Source organism: Sinocyclocheilus rhinocerous, unplaced genomic scaffold (assembly GCF_001515625.1).
Source record: "Sinocyclocheilus rhinocerous isolate Xijiao unplaced genomic scaffold, SAMN03320098_v1.1 scaffold1648, whole genome shotgun sequence".
NCBI lineage: Eukaryota > Metazoa > Chordata > Actinopteri > Cypriniformes > Cyprinidae > Sinocyclocheilus > Sinocyclocheilus rhinocerous.
In genome coordinates this window covers 475,487-496,593 of record NW_015647958.1, presented here as the reverse complement: position 1 = coordinate 496,593, position 21,107 = coordinate 475,487, and the positions used below count along the sequence as shown (strand labels likewise).

General features: G+C 36.6%; 2 protein-coding genes across 4 annotated transcripts in view; both read left to right on the top strand.

Moving 5' to 3' along the window:
- The window catches only part of LOC107709455 (neuronal acetylcholine receptor subunit non-alpha-3-like), a 24,254-nt gene extending 16,503 nt beyond the window's left edge, over positions 1–7,751 (top strand). Inside the window, exons 1-5 of one of the 3 annotated variants that reach the window (XM_016513938.1) lie at positions 3,056–3,118; positions 3,518–3,562; positions 3,650–3,759; positions 5,361–6,264; positions 7,301–7,751. In XM_016513938.1, the coding sequence (XP_016369424.1) occupies positions 3,089–3,118; positions 3,518–3,562; positions 3,650–3,759; positions 5,361–6,264; positions 7,301–7,432 (1,221 nt within the window). In that variant the 5' untranslated portion in view covers positions 3,056–3,088 and the 3' untranslated portion in view covers positions 7,433–7,751. Of the gene's footprint in view, positions 1–3,055; positions 3,119–3,202; positions 3,358–3,517; positions 3,563–3,649; positions 3,760–5,360; positions 6,265–7,300 lie in introns of those variants that run through there. The other 2 variants (XM_016513939.1, XM_016513937.1) reach the window with 2 other exon arrangements.
- An 8,302-nt stretch (positions 7,752–16,053) lies between these two features.
- The window catches only part of chrna8 (cholinergic receptor, nicotinic, alpha 8), an 89,124-nt gene continuing 84,070 nt past the window's right edge, over positions 16,054–21,107 (top strand). Inside the window, exon 1 of the mRNA XM_016513936.1 lies at positions 16,054–16,361. Coding sequence (XP_016369422.1) covers positions 16,289–16,361 — 73 coding nt within the window. The 5' untranslated portion in view covers positions 16,054–16,288. The remainder of the gene's footprint in view (positions 16,362–21,107) is intronic.

The window sequence follows — 21,107 nt, the reverse complement described above, 5'->3', positions numbered from 1 at the left end:
GAATCTGCTTGCGACTCGAGAGACATCGCACTGTCCCCTCTGGTTCTCTCTGACTCATTCAGCTCCACTTGGGCTGGATGCCATGGTACAGACATGGCCGAGGCTTCGTCTGTATGCATTTCCCCCGATCGCTCTGCTCCCGGGAGTTGTGACTGGCGGCGTGGGCATTCTCGTTCCCGAAGCGTCCTCCGACGCAGCTCGAGTTCCTGAAGAGGAACAGGTTATGTATGTAACTATGGTTCCTCGAGGGAACGAGACGCTGCGTCTCGGGGCCATACTTTCGGCATCTTTGCCAGCGCTTGCTTCATTCCTGGAAGCTGACGCTGATCTCACCGCACATGCTTTTATAGCTTCCTGGTCATTACGTCACCCGCCCGTGACGTCTCGCCCATCTATTGGTCTGATTACACACGAGGTTCAGAGCCGGTCACACTGAAGGGCATTCCCGAAGCGTCCTCCGACGCAGCGTCTCATTCCCTCGAGGAACCATGGTTACATACGTAACCTGAGACGTTTTTTTGGATATTGCATTGATTACAAAATTACAACATGGTATACATAAAAAGGAATAATAACTTCAAAGAAAAATTGATACAGAAGCATGTTTGTATTTTAAATCACAAACAAAGCACGGCAATAATTTGGAAAATTATGTGTTTGAAAACAACATACTGTTAGAGATTTTTTATTTTTTTTACTGGACTTCTGATTCTGACTAACCTTAAAGTAAGATATTGCCCTTGTGACATCTTCCCTTTGTCGCACCTTGCCTCACTCTCCTCTATAGCTTGTCAGTATGTCAAGATCCGTGTGGCCTGTGTCGTGTAAAATGTGTAGCGTTCCAACCCTATGTGTATGTGAATATTCAAATCGAATTTGAGGTTTGGTCTGTTGAAATATTTGAACTTTTGCAGCTAGACCGTATGTAACCACCCGACCAGATATAACCACCCAATCTTCTAATCTAAACTATGAGCGTAAATTAAGAATTACCAGGTTTTTCTTTTTTTGCCATAGAACATTATTCTTTAAACCCTATTTCTGGGTGGTAGCAAATAATTGTGTCAGAAATATTATTTTATAATTATTACATCGTTATTTATGTTGATTAGCCATAGAAAACCTACTATGTTTCTCTTTCAAACATATTGGTGGTTTGTGTGGATATATCCTTACATTCATTATTCATTCATTTTACTATGGTGAATTAAGCAGAGGTTAAAGCCAGGAGGACAATTAGCCTACATTTTATTTGATAGGGAGTAGAAAGCGACTTGGATAATGGACAAGCCCTAAAAAGAAGAACCAGTGGTGTAAGATACTGTGAGAGGAAACCCTCTGGTCATTATGAACTGTCACTGTATGGTAAGAGCTGCATACAGATTCTTCAAATATTTCTTTGAATAGGATACAAGTTTGGAACAACAAGCAAAAATAATCACAGAATTTTCACTTCTGTGTGATCTCTTTAAGTTAGTGCCAGTTGCTCAAGTTAAATCAAATCACAGTCTGAGTCAGACCTGCAACAGTCCATAAATCATGCAATAATGTACTGCAAGGAAGTGTGAGAGTAATTACGTCTTACTGTATGAACGTATTTGTATGTGATGTCTCCCCCTGATTTTGCAGTCAGATTGTCTCTATGTAAGAGTGTGAGTTTAATAACTCTACATGATATGTAAATGTTAAATTTTTGATCTATAAAATATTAATTTCCTTTACATACTTCACAGGAACCACAGAAAGGCAAACACTGTTCTTGGCACTCAGTTGTTATTTTTTGACATTTTTCAAATGTATATATATATATATATATATATACATATTTGTTGCTTAGAAATAATAATAATAATAATAATAATAATAAAACAAATCTGTTTTAAGATTTTCTCGTCAGGTCCAGAACTGGTTTTTCTTTCTTTTCTTCATAACTGCCCCAACTGTTCAATAAGCAATGCCTTCTTTTACAAAGTAACATGTTCACAAAACAATCCATGCTGAAATGTGCTGCACAAACAGTTATAGTTGGGCTGGGACCAAAGCTGCTTAAGAAAAGTTATTTTTATGTCCTCCTTTTTATATCATCATGACTAAGCAGACCAAGTGTTTGAACACTGAATAGGCATGAATAATGTTTACGATTTCTAAAGTGTAGCACCAAATTTCATGCCTTTTAAGCACTTTGTTTTATTAGATGGTCTTTTTGCACTGAGGAGGGAGTTTAAGTTCTGCAAGTTGCATAATGTTTTCAAATTAACTGTAGTGATTATAATGAAAGTATGAACTCACCCTAATTTCACTAACTAATTTCACAGGAACATGTTTCTAATAATATTGCTGCAAGTCCTCTTGGGAAGTTCCCACTTAAGTTTGAAAATGAAAATGCAATTACATCATGACGTGCATGAAGTAATGTTATCTTTATTGCTTCATCATGAAGTATTATCTCTATTATTTAATAAAAGTGCACAAAATGCGTACAGACTAAATTGTACCATTAGCAATCAAACTTATTATGATAATAACCAATTTGCTTTTGTCATCATTACTGAATGAGTTTCATGCTGCTGGTTTCAACTACATGGTAGAGTTCATGTTTGCTCAACTTGTAAATACAATCATTCAGTGAAGATTGACAGTTTTTTTTTTTAGCAAACAATCCCTTTGAAACCTATCATTATTATAAAATAAAAGTGCTGGGTGTTGAAAATGTTGCTTTGCAAGCTCCCTTTAGACATAACCAAGATCATCAGTTTGACAATATGGTGCTTTGTTAGAAGCCTCTTTGAAGTCTGTTTAGTCTGGACAGCGAGGCAGCAAGTCAGTTGTTTTGGGATTCAGACACATTCTATATGTCAGTGGTTCTCAAACCTCTCCATGAAGTAATGCTGAAGTCCAGCACTGCACATTTTGTATGTCTCCCTATATCTGACACACCCACTTCAGGTCTTGCAGTCTCCACTAATGAGCTGATGAGTTGAATCAGGTGTGATAGATGAGGTAGACATACAAAATGTGCAGGGCTGGGGGTACTCCAGGACAGGTTTGAGAACCACTGCTATATGTGATAGTCCTGCAGAGCCACCTGATGGTCATATCTTGTAATCAACACTACATGGTATTCAGTGCTTACCTTGTCACGACTTGAAAGTGTGAATTTTCTGGGTGGTGGAACATTGAACACTGTGGGAACAATTGATTTTCACACCATTCTTATTTAACAGATGAGTCTCCGTATATTGGTTTCTATTCAGAGTCTGAATTTCAATTTAATGAAACAAAGGACATAAGATACTATCTTTTAAGCTGCATGTATAAATAGCACAGTTGAGTTAATCATCTGTATGGCACAAGTAGGTCAGTGGTGAGAAATGTTTAGAGACTTTGGGAGAAATATTGCATTTGGGTTCATTCAAAACATGTTATGTGTCCAAGCTCATGTATGGTACTAAAATCATTTTGCAACTATGGATATTTATCATCTTTCATTGTGCATTTTCTTCATTTTTCTTTTTAGGATGAAAAGAATCAACTAATGACTACAAATGTCTGGTTGTGGCAGGTAACTCAAAGAAATTTAGCTTTATTTTTTTTAAGTATGTCCCAAAATACTCTCTTGATTGATGCTTTATTGGTTTCTTTCCTGTAGGAGTGGACAGACTATAAACTGCGGTGGAATCCAGAAGATTATGGTGGAATCACATCCATCAGAGTGCCCTCCGAAACTATTTGGCTACCAGACATTGTCCTTTATGAGAAGTAATTCTTTTTAGAACTTCTTATCCATATCAATGTCATACAGGTGCACATATTAATGAATAATGTGATCGTATTTTGATTTCATCTTTGTGTGCTTGTTCTGAAAGACAGAGATAAAAAACTATGTTTATTTAGTCTCCCAAATATCTGCATTGTGTCATGTATAAAATACAGACAGATTTAGACAGATTAAACGTTTTTAGAAATGCCTCAAGCGCCTGGCCACTGATCAGAAACAGCTGAAAATCACTTCCTTTGATTTAATACGTTGTCTGTCAATTCGTTAATCATATTTTTATGATGCAAAAGATGTGAGCAAGTGAATATAAAGAGCTCTGCAGCAGCTGTGGTGTCTCAGTATCCACCAGACGAGAGAAAAATAATAACCTAGTTACAAGATGTACTTTATTAAATAACTCATGACCACTCGGTATTAACAATAACTGCTGCTCAATCTGCATACATGTGCTGCTCTTCTTTCACTCTCTTCTGAACTCTTCCCTCATACATCTGTGTTCACTTTATTAAAGCTCCAGATAAAGGTTGCCAGCAACCTTGTCTAATAAAACAGCTACCACAGTTATTGTGCTTTGGGTAGGAGGTAGTATTCTCAAAACAAACCCCTCAAAATCACAATATAATAAGCAGACATGACTAAACTGTAGCAAGAGAGCAAATATAAAAGAAACAAACTTTACCAATATCCGAAAGAATTAAAAAACAGGACATTTAATTTATGAATAAATTGTAATATTAAATTAAAATTGAATAATGCTTCATGTTTAATTACACCTATGTGTTGTAATTAATATCTTTTTTTAAATGATGAAATAACTATGTGGTTAGGGGGAGAGGACTGTTTGAAGCATCTCAGATATGCTTATATCTTCAGGAGGGGAGGGGCTTCAAGGACAAAAGATTGGGAACCACTGTGTCAGACAATATTTGAATTAAAGTATGAAAATGTATATAGATAATCTAGAATTTGTTTTACAGTAATGATCTATAACATGTTCAAAAGAGCCTGAGAAGTGTAAGCTGAGCAGAAATGGAATTATAAATTGACAAAAAGAAACTCTAAAAAAGAGTTTATTTTTTTAACTGCAAAACCCACACATAGGATCATGTTTGCAATCTCTAATCTACTTGTAGGGTTATCTAATGGCGCTTTTCCACTGCGTGGTACGACTCGGCTCGGCACAGCTCAGTACGGCACGGCACGGCACGGCTCGGCTTGCATTTCCACTGCAGTTTAGTATCGCTTTAGAGTGGGCGGGATTATTCACATGTCGTTAGTTGCGCCGCCTCTACTGCCGCGACTCCTGAAAAACTTTTTCATTCCGCGTCGCCCCATCAAGCGCTTTCCCCAAAAGTGAACCATACCGAGCCGTACCATGCAGTGGAAAAGCGACAAAACCCATCTGAGACACCCAGCAACAGCTAGAGTGGCAATGTAACAATCACTCACACCACCTTAGCAATGTCCTGTCAAGCACCCAGAACCTTGTGACATTTGCATGGGCAATCACTACTTACATTTTCTTCAAAAAATTAAAAATGTAGTTGTTAATATCATGTCTCCCTCTCTCCATCTCTAATAGCGCTGATGGCCGATTTGAGGGTTCTCTAATGACCAAAGCCATTGTAAGGTTTAATGGTACCATCATGTGGACTCCTCCTGCCAGCTATAAATCCTCCTGTACCATGGATGTCACCTTTTTCCCATTCGACAGACAGAACTGCCCGATGAAGTTTGGGTCGTGGACATATGATGGCACGATGGTGGACCTGACCCTGGTGGACGCATACGTAGACCGTAAAGACTTCTTTGACAATGGCGAATGGGAAATACTCAACGCTACTGGCCAGAGAGGCAGTCGGCGTGACGGCATTTACTCCTATCCTTACGTCACATATTCATTCATTCTTAAACGTCTTCCTCTCTTTTACACACTCTTTCTCATCATCCCATGTCTCGGTCTGTCGTTTCTCACCGTGCTGGTCTTCTACCTCCCCTCGGATGAAGGAGAAAAGCTTTCCCTCTCCACCTCCGTCCTTGTGTCTCTCACTGTGTTTCTTCTCGTCATTGAAGATATCATTCCTTCTTCCTCTAAAGTCATTCCTCTGATAGGAGAGTATCTGCTTTTTATCATGATCTTCGTCACGTTCTCGATCATTGTAACTGTCTTTGTCATTAACGTTCATCATCGTTCTTCTGCCACATACCATCCCATGGCACCGTGGGTTAAGAGTCTTTTCCTCCAGAGATTACCTAGACTGCTCTGCATGAGGGGACACACTGATCGTTATCAGTACCCAGACATCGAGCTGCGGAGCCCAGAGCCAAAAAGAGAGATGAAAAGAGGGCAACAGAAGAGTGCCGGAGGAGGACGAGGGGGGTTAAAGGAAGATGAGAACCAGGCCTGGATTGCCCTGTTGGAGAAAGCCACTTACTCAGTGCACTACATTTCCAGACACATCAAGAAGGAACACTTCATCAGAGAGGTGTTTAGGCTTTTTTCCCGTTTTCTTGAAACTGTAATCTATTAAAGGAATAGTTAACCCAAAAATGAAAATTTGCTGAAAGTTTACTCACCCTCAGGTCATCCAAGTAGTAGATGAGTTTGTTTCTTACATCACTTGCTCACCAATGAATCTTCTTGCAGTGAATGGGTGTCGTCAGAATGAGATTTAAAAAAGCTGATAAAGACATCACAAATCCACATGACTCCAGTCAATCAATGAATGTCTTCAGAAGTTTTCAATGAAATCTGCAAATATTTGAATACCATTTAATAATACGTGTTCTGCATATGTTTTTTTTTTTAGCCTTTGTAGTGTTTGTATTAGTGTAGTGTATTAACTCATTTAGCTAAGTCATGTGACTTATTTCATTCAAAATTTGATACAAAACAAAACAAAAAATAAATAAATCATGAAGCAGTGTTTCAAAAGCGGCCATCACTAAGACACGATAGCCATCTGCAAAGGCAAATGTTGGAGATGTTAGCCTGAAGCCATTTATCAACATGGTTTTAAATTTAACTACATAAATGCATCTGTGTCTGCAAGATTTTCTCTTAACTACAACCCCTATTTAAAAAAAAAAAAGTGTTTTATGGTGTGTGTCTTAAAATTCAGAAAGCTCACTGGCTGTTGCCACATGTTATTGGTTCAAATTGACTGACAAATAAATGAAGAAAAGCATTTGACAAAAGGACAAAGAAAGCCAACAATGTAAATGTTGCATTTAATAATGTTTGATAAATGTATTCTCTTACATGAAAATTTTTAAACATAAATTGAATTGAACCGTTTTAAATTATGATTTTTTATTTTATTTGTCAGATTGAAAAGTGGTCAAAGACACAACTGCGCAATTAAAAAATAGCACAAATTAAGGCAAAAGTAGATCCTGTGTGAAAGCCCCCTAATGCTAATTGGGACAATTCAGTCTATGAAAACTGCTTTGTTATTAAAGTGAAAAAGCAATTCGTTGACAGTATGTACTTAATTCCGTTTGGGTCTGTTTGTCACACAGGTCGTTCAGGACTGGAAGTTTGTGGCTCAGGTGTTGGACCGGATCTTCCTCTGGGTCTTTCTCACAGTTTCTGTGCTTGGGACCGTCCTCATCTTCACCCCAGCTCTGCAGATGTACCTCAGAACATCTTAGAGATTTCAGCCTACGAATGACATTCTTATGACCTCTTTGACATATGTGTAGTTCCCACAACATTACAGTAATCCCTCTAAAAGTCCTTTTCTGGCCTAGCCACATCTGTAATCCTCTCCAAATTCAGCTTCTGTCCCTTCTTCCTAGATGCTGTGTTCAATAGTTAGACTGAAAATAGCAAAACTCAGCTAAAATGAAGTTCAGGAATTTTCTGCCCTTTTAACACAAAACTAAAAGGCAGCTTATACAGTTGAGGGAGTTTGGATCTGGGTAATCTCTCTAAGGGGATCATGGTTTTAAAGATCTTCAATAAGTTGGCATTACTGTGTAAAAGGTATAACCACCTTTTTTATGCCTCTTTTATTTATTTATTTATTTCATGTTAAAAATGTGTCATTGTCCATGTAAGTAATATTTAATTAGGTAGCAAACCTATTCACTTTATTAAAAAATGCAATCTGTTTGCAGTAAATGTAAAAAATTGTATCACTATCCAGATTGATATAATTGTTCATTAATTTTATTAATAATCTGGATGATGATCAGTTATAATAGTATCTCTCTTATTGGCACAGGTGACATTTACTGTACAGTCTATCATCTGTTTTCCTATTTTTTAGTACTGTTAAATGAAGTAGTATCAAGCCTTGGTTGATATTATGCATATGTAAATTTTATGCAGACATTACCGCGGGAAGTAGGGGTGCTGCAGCACCCCCTGGCTCGGAGCTAAAGAAAAAATGGGGGTGCTGGGGTACGGTGTTAAAAATAAATAAATTAAAAATTTGTAACAAAAAATAAATAAAACTAATTTGATTAATTAGAATAATTATTAAAATCATTGGGGAAAAAAGCTTAACGACAATAAGCAACAAGACCGAGCCTTGAGCTGGCGATAAGGAACCGTGACTCCTGCGGCTCCGAGCTGCTTGGAACAGACGCGCGGCGCCTCAGAACTGTAGCGTCCCATGTCCAGCTGAACTAAATTGATTTTATTTTTTTATTTCTTGTAACACCGACTACAGGACAAAGCCTGTGTATTGCACACATATAACTTCGCTCCTGGGAAAACTCGACACCCCGCCCCCCCAGCGCATGTGTATGTATCTACAATTTTCCACAATCTGGAATTTATAAATAGAACTCTGCCAGATTTTGCCTCATATATTGTTTTATAAATCTGCCATTTATGCTTATGTATATTTTTAGGATAAAATTTACACCAAGTGTCAAGCATCCTTATCCCTAAACCCTTGGAGATACTGTTGCTGATTCAATGGGTGGTGAGATTAAATGATCCCAACTTGTCTTTGGCATCATTAGCAAGGACCCGACTACAGGACAAAGCCTGTGTATTGCACACATATAACTTCGCTCCTGGGAAAACTCGACCCCTCAAAACTCAACTTTATTTCTGTCCATAGATACACTTTTATCCAAGGTCAGTAAATGGAGATGTCAATTGAACAAAATAAATCACATGAATTTATGTAAATAATCTTTTTACTGATCTGTGCAAGTGTATTTACTGCTGTGACACATCAGAAACATTTCTCTGTGGTTCGGAATAGCCTGGCATTTTCCACAGGAAACATTGAATCAGTGTTATTTGGGTCCTTAAAATAATGTTTTCGAGAGAACCCTAAACCTAGACCTTTTTTGGGGGTTGAATTTACTGTAAAAATGCAAACGTAGTAGAGGGAATTCAGGTAAAATGGACACCTTTGATACTTTGACCATATTGCTGTATATATTCACAATATTTTTTAGTTGCACTTTATTTTACAGTGCCTTTGATACAGTGTAATTATGTAATTGCTTAGTAATATTAATCAACAACATGTACTTACTATAGGGTTATGGTTAGGATTAGGGTTTGGTTTATATTTATAGGGTTAGTTGCTTGTACTTATGCAGAATTTATTGTTATTATTAGTATAGTAAGCACATGTAATGTGTAACAAGGACACTGTACAATAAAGTGTTACCATATTTTATTTTATTTTCACTAACAAAAAGAGGCCAATTCAGTTTACATTTACAAGAAAAGTGTTAAACAAAAGTAGAATGTATTGGCAACATGTTACGGTAGTTCCTCTCGAAACCATCTCTCTTTTACCATTGATGATACATACTGATGTCACATATTAAAGTCAACCCGAAATCTTATTGTACATGATTCATCAGTGCATGCTCTTCCCCTCCAATGACTTTTATTGATTTTCAAAATATGAAAGTAAAATGTGTACATATCATTTCATGTTGGCTTTTGTATTCATGAATGAGTATGTATTTAACATCTACATTCCTGAATGCTGCTTTTGTATCGCATCAAAGAGAAATGATTCAAATGTGCAATGATGCAGTGTGTTGTTGACACTAGTGTAGTTTGCCTTCTTGATAGGCTTTAATCTCAATGCACCTCATCTGGGAGTGATATCGTCTGGCCTCTCAGAGAAGCACAGAGCGTGAAATATTTCCATTTCCAGAGTGTGTGTATTCTTCAGATATATTTTCAAGCCACATCTGGGCTCTGTAATCACTGGCTTAGCAACCCATAGTGTGAAAACGGTAAATTGAATTTCACACTGTTGTGCCATATCTTTCTTTGCAAGCCATGAGCACTAGGTGTATTCTCTCGAGGTCCCCCACATGCTCCTACAAGTCACAGAGCTGTATATCTTAAAATTCATTGTTGATTATTTATCAGTATCAATCTAATGCATGTCAAAAATACTTTCATTTATGTTGCAGTCAACATACAGCCAGCGCAATATAGTTCTGTACTGTACGAAAAAAAATATTTACTTCTAAAACATTTCACTAAAATTGCTAGTCAATTTCACAAATAATTACAAAGAATCTTCAAGTAACACAATGAAGACATGAAATTGAAGTAAAAAGACTGATTTTTATGTTGTATTTATATGTAAAACTTCACACATGACACTAAAATGCAATAATAATTTAACAAAATAAGATAACATAAAACCCTGTACATAGTTGATAAAAAAATAAATAAGAAAAATAGTTATTTTACTGAAAAAAACATCAAATGTGAAGTGTCACACATAGAAATCTGGGAGTGGCAATTTACAGTTTTTTACTGTTAAAAGGATGACTTGTTATTTTTCACTTCCAAAAACCGTAAATGTAACAGTAGGCCTATTTTACAGTAATATATCCCATTAGGCCTATTACAGCTTTTCGCCGTATAGTAACGAAACCATACTGCTATCGAATCAACAGGTTTTTACCATATGATTTTTACAGTATTTTACCGTTAAAATAATGTCTTTTTTTTTTTTTTTACAGTGTATGCAACTGAAAAGAAGATAAATTTCATGATGGGATGAGAGATTTGAAGAGGCCTGTGTAACAGATTTTATATGCAAGGTGTGGGGCTTTCTGATTCAAATCACAGTAGATTAGGTTAATTTTTTTAAAGGACTTATTTTACATAATAAATGCAGGTCTTATGGATGTATTGTTATAATAATGCATAATGCAGACTTAGAGGATGTCACAACAGGCTTCACCTGTCAAGTTAATTAAATACAAAATGGACACAACTGTGTAACAGACCTGTATTTTAATTGAAAGGAACTTAAAACAGGCAATCTCAGCTCTTGAATAGTCTGACTTCATCTCCTCCTGTATAATTCAGTAGAGGAGATATTATGTGGTGTGACATCACTGGTGCTTGCAGCAGTCTCAATTCAGAAACCTCACAACATCCTAACAAGTTTACTTAACCTACTTTACAATACCCACACTCACAACTGTATTTCCTATTTTACAGGGGTCTGCAGTTGTTTTGTTGTTTCATTAGCCAACTGTTCTCCATAACTATGAGCTCACAACACTTCTGAATTAATCCATACTTCACTGTATGAAAGAAAAATAGTATTTAAGGTATTTAAATTTGAGATATATATATTATTGAATGGAAGGTTTGATTTACACACACACACACACACACACAATTATAGTTTAAAATGGTGTAAAAGTGAGTCTGCTGAAAGGTAAAATTATTCTAGGACTTTTATTGGCCACATTTGAATTGAAGGTATGCCATTAGCACCACTGTAAATTCAAACTGAATGAACTTTAATGAATATATGTCTGAAATGTACATTAATGTAATTACTGAATAATATCCCCAAGAAATACAATAAGTATTGCATTTTACACAATATAACACAAGTAACATCATTTTTCTGTCCCTTTTTTTTACTCCACAAATTTAAAAATATTAACGTGTCCACAGATCACTTATTACAAAAAAAAAACAAAAAACTTTGATATTTAATCTAATACAATTTCACAGACCACTATTTTTCAAAATTATATGAATTAACCTCAAAACTGTTTCAACTGAATAACTCTTGACATTCAGGTAAAATTACAAAATGAAGAAGAGTCTAGCCACTAAGATGAGATTTTGTGCCATTAAAATAATAAATAAATAAATAAAATAAATAAAATAAAATAAAATAAAATAAAATAAAATAAAATAAAATAAAATAATAAAATAAAATAAAATAAAATAAAAACATTCATTGCCAACAGATGGCAGCATATCCCACTCTAATGACACTGGTTGCATTAACGTTAATCTTTATGACTAACATCCATTGTGAGGGAGCTTTGATATGCATAATAAATATAGTGTAGGGTTAAAAATAAAAACGGCATGATTCACTGAGATATAACACTACACTGCAACTTTCTCAGAGGGTGTTAACTAAACTTTTGCCCCAAATGCTGTCCTTGATCTGTTCGGGTATGAATGACTACATCTAACTGATATTTCCAAATATGTACCGTTCTAGCATGGAGCCAGGCCTAATGCCTTCAAGACTGTCTTTATGGGTCTCAGAACTGCATTTATCAGGAAAAAAGCAACAAACAATTTAATTATATTTCTCTGTATATTCTGATACTTTATTCAAGTGTATTTGAGTGATTAACTAGCTTGTTAAAACTTTACGTCACATAGAAACCAGTGTGTCATTTACTCTTCGTTACTGTGGTAAAAAGGAACCAGTGTGACCTGCTAAAAGAAGCATACTCAATAAATCTGAAGATCTATTCTTTCTTTCTTCATCTCTTCTCTTTGAGTTGATTGAGGGTCAGAAAAGTTCAATTCTGTTCCTCTCTTTTTCTACAGCTTTTTTTCTTCGCCTTCTGCCCTCCAATCTTTGAAGCTTCAACTCCAATCTTCTGAACACTCATATTCTTTCTCATATTATGAAAGGTGAGAGAGTGAGAGGGTAACAGAGAGAGAGAGAAAGATATGGACACCTTGATAGTGTGCCCACTAGGGTCTTCTCTGAGGTTATAAGGGTCATTTAATATAAATCTGAGCCTGTAATACTTCCCATCACATCGTTTTTTCTCTTTCTTGTACTTTATATGCTTATGAGATCTAATTTCTGCCTTGTCTTTTGATTCTTAAAATGACATTCTAAAAATTCTAAAATCAACAAAAGGCTTATAACTAAGAATCATATTATTATAATAATAATACTAATAATAATAATAATTATTATTAGCAATATTACATTCATTTTATTGGTGGTACATAGTGTGTTTTGGAACATTCCATATTAAAATGTATAAAATACTATAAAGTGTTCTAATATAAAAATTATAAACTGATTAATGTCTTTATGAAAGTAGGGTTATTTTTAAGATTTATCACAAATCAAAAGTTTTCAAAAAACAAACTTTCAAAAGCAAGATTTGCATGGCTGTAGGTTATATGACAGTAAGGACAGATTAAATGACCTGTGACTCTGACTAGAAAAGAACAATACAATAAAAGTTAGTTAATGCGCTCTGAGTCGAGCTGATGGTGCATGAGGCTTGTCTTTTTTCCCCCAACTGTTTTCTGCTCTTGTCTGATGCTGAGAGACAGTTATGCAAAGCTTGTGGATGCCGTGAGAAGGAGAGAAGAGGGAGAGGTCATATACCGGTGTCTGCCACCGATGGGGTTTTGGGGACTGTCAGATTCAATGCCTTGCTCTCTCTTTCATAGTCCTGTGTGAGAACCAACGCCTGCCGGGGCACCAGTGTGTGATGAATCTGTTTACAATTCATGCGGCTGCAAAGTGCAGCACACTGTAAAAACATATGTGCTCTGAGGGCCAATTCAATTTTGCCAGTCTGTAACATCAAGCAGTACAACAGTGTGTGAAATTGTTTTTAATGATAATCGTTCTGTATGGGTAAACTATGTGATAAGCAGGGTTTTGTTTATTTATCACATAGGATTACACTTTATTAGACAGAGAATGTATTGTATTCCATACTCTTTCCATAATATTGTTTTCTCCAGTTAAAAAGCCGGTTTGACTGAATCAGGTGAAAAATGTGCACAAATCAAGCACCGTTTACAAGCGAAAACAGTCTAAAACAGTTCTAAACAAATATGTTGGTGGATGTGTGAGGACAACAGGGGATGGACTTTTTTGACTGGAGGAAGCATTATTATGGATTATAGACTTGTATTTTGGATACAATATACAATAATGGATTTATTTCTTACAAACACACTGCTTTAGTACTGGAGTTGTGTGGATTATTGTGATCTTTTTATCAGCTGTTTGAACTCTCATTCTGACGGCACCTATTCACTGCAGTGGATCTATTGGTGAGCATGTGATGTAATGCTAAATTTCTCCAAATCAGTTCCGATAAACAAACTTATCTACATCTTGGATCATCATAGTTTTAAAATTGCAGTTGGCTAAATAGATTTTAACTGAAATGTTGAACTGGTGTTCTAAGGACAAGAGTCAGGTTGGAAACAATTGTAACATTGATATCAGGATTAAGTTGTTAAATGTGATCTCATTAATTTATACAATTCATTAACTTTAACTTCATTATCAATGATTTTCTTTGTAATTTTCCATTACATTTTTTTGTTTTGTTTCTTATATATTTTATATTATAAATGCATAAATATTGTGGGAGATTTATCTTTCTTTTTTGCTTGAGATGTATTACTCCACAGTCAAGAAAAAAAGGTATTCTTCTCAAATCAGTGTCTAAACAACAGGTTCCAATTGTGTCATCCTAGATTGTGTCAACATGTTTTAAGTGCACTGAATCTTTTCCCCTGAGCAATAAGGCGGAACATATTAAATAGCTTTTTGTAGTCAAGACTTCAAGGTGTTTATATAGTAACTGACTTCCAAAAATACATTTCTGTCATGACAACTCTCGGAGGGATTGGCATGTGAATATAAGGATAAACTGCTGCATCAGTGGACATGCATGTATCCACACACATGAAGCTGAACAGACAAGGAAAGGCAAGACATCCCCCACAAAGCAGATCTATTGCCAAGACATTTTGTACTGCTGCTGCTCTGTGTGCCTGGGCTACCACGCCAACTGGCTTAACTCTAATTAGACGCGCACGATGTGTAATGTTAATTAACTAAATGGATATATGTTGCAATCTGATAGATAAGACCCCAGCATCCACCTGAGCAAATATCATAATTTAGTCATTTAATATCTGCTGTTACTTTCTACACTTCATCAGTCTTTCTACACTTCGGCAGCAAAACAGCTCGTTAATTCGTGTTCGTGCAATGATGAGACGGACAAAGTTAGCCGATGCATGCCATTTTACTCTCTTGTGTAGATAAAGTTATCAGGGTTACAATGCACAAACTCCTGGGTGGACTGACTTGAATGAACAAATAAAGCAGAATATAAATGTTCTTTCTCCGTTTTCTGAATTACACAACACACCATAGCACACGTCACACGAGCACATTTCTCCGAACTACACTACCCATAATGCATTTCACTCGGAACTGCAACAAACATAGCAATAACTCTTAATTCCCTTCTCCCACAACACTATCTTTGATAAGATCATTGGCGACGATACAGGAGAGAACTAATCAGCTGCCATGTGACAATGATGTCACCAGGTCAGATTAAGCTAGATCTATCGGACTGCGCCATCTAGAGTTTCATGCCAGAACTCTGTATGTACCCTGAAAAATATTCACTGGAGTAAAAAGTGTGACAACTTACTAGACCCGGTTTGCGCTATCCTTACAGTAACAGACTACATCCTTTGGACTTCAGGGACATTGTGTCGTGAACAACATGGCTTTAAATGCATTGCTCAGTGGCACAGTAGTGACAGGAATCATGAATTAAACTTCACAGTGTTTAGAACAGCGACCTTCAGATGATCCGTTCCCGTCTTTAACCTCTAAAATAAATTAACGAGAGGAATGTAATACTTAAGATTTAGTGCACCGATCACAAACACCTGATGATGCGCTCGCGCTGCAAACTCATATTTATAAATCCTCACTGAACCAAATAATGATCCATGAAGAATACTGCCCAATAAAAGGGGGTTTAAATCTCCCCTGGGATTCAATACTTTAAATGTAAATTTTACAAGCATCATGTCGCGCTTGCAGCATATTATCCACTGCAAGTGAGTGAAATAATTCCTGCAGCTAGCGTGTATCCAGATGGCGTCTTTACGCATAATGTAAGAGCGCGCGCCAGTTCCGTAAATCGTTTATGTATTGTTATGCATAGTGATTAGACTCTTGGCTGAGATTGATTAAACCACAGAAAAAGACAGTTAATGGGTCACCGTTTAAGGATAACATGCTGTTTATAGACAGACTGCTCTTGCATTGAGGTCACAAATGTGATTGAGAAATTAAAAGCAAAGGAGAGAGAGAGAAAGAGAGAGAGGAAGACGGCGCGCGCAAGTGTTACCTACCTCTGCACACAGCTCGGATGCTGACAGACTAAAGTTTAGTCGGTTTGTGTGTATAAGGACAACTTCCCATTACAGGAATGATGCCGAATCAAAGATATTTTCGAATTCTATACCTTGGAATTTTTATATCGATGTCATTTTGTATTAAAGGTAGGTGCTGCTGCTTTTTTACTAAAGTAATTTGCGCAACATAAAATTGAATCGTAAAAGTGAACTCCGTGAAGGTACATCAAGGTGCTTTTACTTCGGTGTTGTTGTAAGATGTTACTTAGCTTGCATACGTGAAGTATGACAAAAGAGTTACTAAATTAAAGCGAGGATTGATCATTTCACTGTATAAATATGAGCATGTGTGTTTATCATTGTGTACAGCTTGTAAGAGTGTCTGTGTGCGATTTGCCTTGCAGCACCTCGACCCCTTAATACCCCATAACATCTGGCATGATCGCACTGACGCATGAGCACTGACAAAAATACCGCACAACATCCTTAGGTCTACTCGCTATTACACCAATGTGAGACGCGAGCAACCAGGGCAAGGACGGGATGAAAGAAATGCTTTGTGACCTATAATTTCAGGGTATTATGGGTTAACTCATTGCATGAGTGTATGGGTATGCGCGCGTATCAAGTGCATGTCTCTATGCTTGACTTACTTTCGATACTTTCAATTACGCCTCTTACAATAAATCTGTGATGTCCGAGTGGTGTTATGCCTGAACGACATTAAATATTGATTAGCCCTACAAATTTCTTAGATGACACAGAAAGTGGTTCCAAAAGAAACCAAAGTTGCCTACCAACCTTTGCGTAAACACAAGTACAAACAAATGAAATGTCCCATTATTAAATCAGCACCCTTGGAACATCACTCAGCCAATCAAATTTGAGGAATGGAACTAATTTTGTACAATCCACCACACTTTCACATTAGCATTGGAACTGGAATTGCTCCTCTGAATAATAACCTATAAAATAGAGAACTTGGTTTGTGACTTTTTGGATAAGTAACACATTCCATTCCTGAAAATGGTCTCTTGGTGTCCTTTCATTTCCCTTACGGCCTAAGCATGATTAAATTTCTTTGATTGATTTTGTCTGGACATTCAGTGTGTGTGTGGATTTCTATTCTAACCATTTAAGGTGTGGGATTCCCTTAAACTATTTACAGAGGTCAATCTTGCTCATTGCCCTTAGTATTTCAGCAAAATTACTTCAGTTTATGACTCTGGTCAGCTATGTGCCAATTATGGTAATAATGTAAGACTGAGTTTGCAGATTTCTTTTAAAGGTACAGTAGAACAGTTGCAAACAAAGGGCCCTGGATTCCCGAACCTCTGTTGTCTTTCTATAAAATAATAAGAAAAAAATAGATAAAAATTAAATATATTTTAAGTCACCATGAAATTAAAATTGATCGTTGTTATTTTTATGGAATATTGCAATGTTTATCTGATTTATCTGTACATTTTTTGTTATTTTGTGTGCCCTCTTAATCAATAACCAATGCTTTTAAAAGCAATGAAAATACCCATGATGTTTTGCTGTTTTGACAGCAAAATATATTTTAAGTCACCATGAAATTAAAATTGATCGTTGTTATTTTTATGGAATATTGCAATGTTTATCTGATTTATCTGTACATTTTTTTGTTATTTTGTGTGCCCTCTTAATCAATAACCAATGCTTTTAAAAGCAATGAAAATACCCATGATGTTTTGCTGTTTTGACAGGATAGATATTTTCTTTATGTTGGCAGAAATGTCATTATATCCTAGTACATTCTGACAATATTCACATCATACTCCTGGCATGGAGGGTCAGAGTTTATACCATGACCTTAAAATCCCATAGACCAAATAGCTTACACTATTTGGCTGAGAGAAAATGGTCAGCATGTAGATTAGAGAGAGATATGGCAGTCATACTGTATGTTTTTCATCAGTTGCGTACTAGAAATGAACAGCCTACACAAAACCCAGACCTGAACCCTATAGAACAGTGAGCCAGACCTCATCATCATGTCAGTAACATAACTCACTGATTGTATAAATATTTACTTTGAAAATAATGGCAAAAAACATTCATCCTTCCCTTTGCTTCCACACTTCTAAGAAGCTTTTCCACTAGGTATTGGAATAATGACGCAATGATTTGCTTGATTCAGATGCAAGAGCATCATTGAGATCAGGCACTGACGTTAGGTAAAGGGGCTTGACTGAGAGCTGGTGTTCCAGTAAATTGCAATGGGGTTCATTGTGGTTCAGGTCTGACCTTCTACATCAAATCCAGTAAACTACTTCTATATAAACCTCACTTTGTGAACTGTGTTATTGAATGATGTTGCATTAAAGGGTTAGTTCACCCAAAAATGAAAATTAGGCTGTGTTTTACTCACCCCAGAACCATCCTAGGTGTATATGACTTTCTTCCTTCAGACGAATCCAGTCGGAGTTATATTAAAAATTGTCTTTGATCTTTCAAACTGTTTAATGCCACTCAGCGGGTGTTGCATGCATCAGTCCAAAATAAGTTAAATAAAAAGCGCCCATCCATTAAAAAAACACTGTTGCTCACTGTTGTAAATGGAAGCAGTTCCGGGCGGATGACGTATGAGGTCAGCTTTGCGCATGCGCCGCTCAGAAATGACAGGCGGATGACGTATGAGGTCAGCTTTGCGCATGCGCTGCTCAGAAATGACACATGCGGAAACGCAGCGTAGAGATCAAAACAAAACAACGGTCACTAATTAGAAGTACAAAACGAGGATTTGTAAAGAAGAATGTCAGAGGATTTCGATATAAGCCAAGAGGAGACTAGTTTTCCTTTGCTAAAGTAAGGAAACTTTGCTTCCTTTGATCCTGTAAACAAACGTTGGTTTTCACGAGACTCACCGGCGCATGCGCAACGCTGAACTCATACGTCATCTGCCCGGAGCTGCTTCCGTTTACAACTGTTGGCGCAAGCTACATTAAAGTGATTATTACGTTTTGAATATGGATATTTTTCTTACAAAAACGCATCGATTCGCTACAGGAGTTGTTTGTTCACCCCCCAGAGCCGTGTGAGACGCTTTTATTTTAATGGATGGGCACTTTTTATTTAACTTATTTTGGACTGATGCATGCAACACCCGCTGAGTGGCATTAAACAGCTTGAAAGATCAAAGACAATTTTTAATATAACTCCGACTGGATTCGTCTGAAAGAAGAAAGTCATATACACCTAGGATGGCTCTGGGGTGAGTAAAACACAGCCTAATTTTAATTTTTGGGTGAGCTAACCCTTTAAGTTTTGTTGTCATAGAAATTACTGAAATAGCTTAACCTGTTATTAGCACATTTTTTGGCCATGTATTTCATATGCCAACCATATGCTGTTTAAGGTTGCCAAGCAACGTAACTTAGCATATTAATGTACTGTAGAATTAACTAATGTGCAGTCACAGGTGTGCATATATCGGCTGTGGTTTCATGCATGGTGTATATCCAATCAGAATTTAGACTCGCATTTAGATCTGTTATAATGCGAGTAACAATTAGCCTAAACAGACAGTTGTTTTAAAGGTGCCTCAAAGAGTTCTACACTAGTTTCCCAAAGATATTCTATTGTTTTTTGGATATACCAGGCCTTCCCAGTCCTGTTCCTGCAGATCTACTGCAGAGTTCAGTTACAATCCAATACACCTAATGATCAAGTCTTCCACAAAACTTATAATTAATTACATTATTTGATTTTTAGTTCCCTGCGCATCTGATTTGCCATTTACCTTTGAAAAGATGGTGGTCTATTAATATGATATTTTGGTTTTCAACTTGCCCCATATGTGACGTGAAAAACAGTAAAAAAAAAAAAAAAGTGCAAGGTTGAACAGACATGTACTCTGGTGTTGGATTTACTTTCATTCTGAAATTGCTAGTAAATTATTAAATTACACAAGAACAGGTTTTCATACTTTTCCCTTACTACTTAGAAAAATAATTTTATTACAATGTAGATGAGACATTATAAGATAGAGAAGAATAGAGAGGGTTTTGTTTTTAAAGTGCATTAACAGTAACAAGTGCATTTTTGATGCGGTGGAATTGGGAAGAACATTCCACCAGTGGTATCATGAAGGAAAAGATTTGGCAAAGCCATTTTGTGCACATCCAATGACTTCTGTATGCAATCATCACTTCAATCATCAAGCAAGCCGCAACTGGCAGCCAGTAGAGTGAGACAAAGAGAGGTGTAACATGCTCTCTTGGGGTTGCTGAAGACCAAATGCACATTTTCAAAGGTTGATTGTGCATATAGGAAAAAGCATTGCAGCAGTCAGTCAAGATAGGACAGGTTTGATATGCCTAATATTGTAGAGGTTCCCATTTTTTTTCATTCTAGGATCCACCAAAAACTTTTCTGAGTGTTTATCCTCTTTTCACAAACACACATACAGAAACTACTTTGAGGAACATGCATGGACATTGCTGTGCAAATTTCTTTCAAAATGTAGCATCTGATATACATCACAAAATACTTATTACCAGTTTTCTACTTAGAATTACGCCTAATATTGTAGAGGTTCCCATTTTTTTTCATTCTAGGATCCACCAAAAACTTTTCTGAGTGTTTATCCTCTTTTCACAAACACACATACAGAAACTACTTTGAGGAACATGCATGGACATTGCTGTGCAAATTTCTTTCAAAATGTAGCATCTGATATACATCACAAAATATGTATTACCAGTTTTCTACTTAGAATTACACGATATCCGCTTCGTCATGCCTGGAGCTGTTCCGTGCTGGTCGCTGAGCAAATTCAAGAAAGCAATTTTGCGCTGTAGATCGCTGGATCTGCTTTCACCGTGGACGAAGTGGAGTCCAGCCCGGGGTCGTCACATGTGGTTGCCG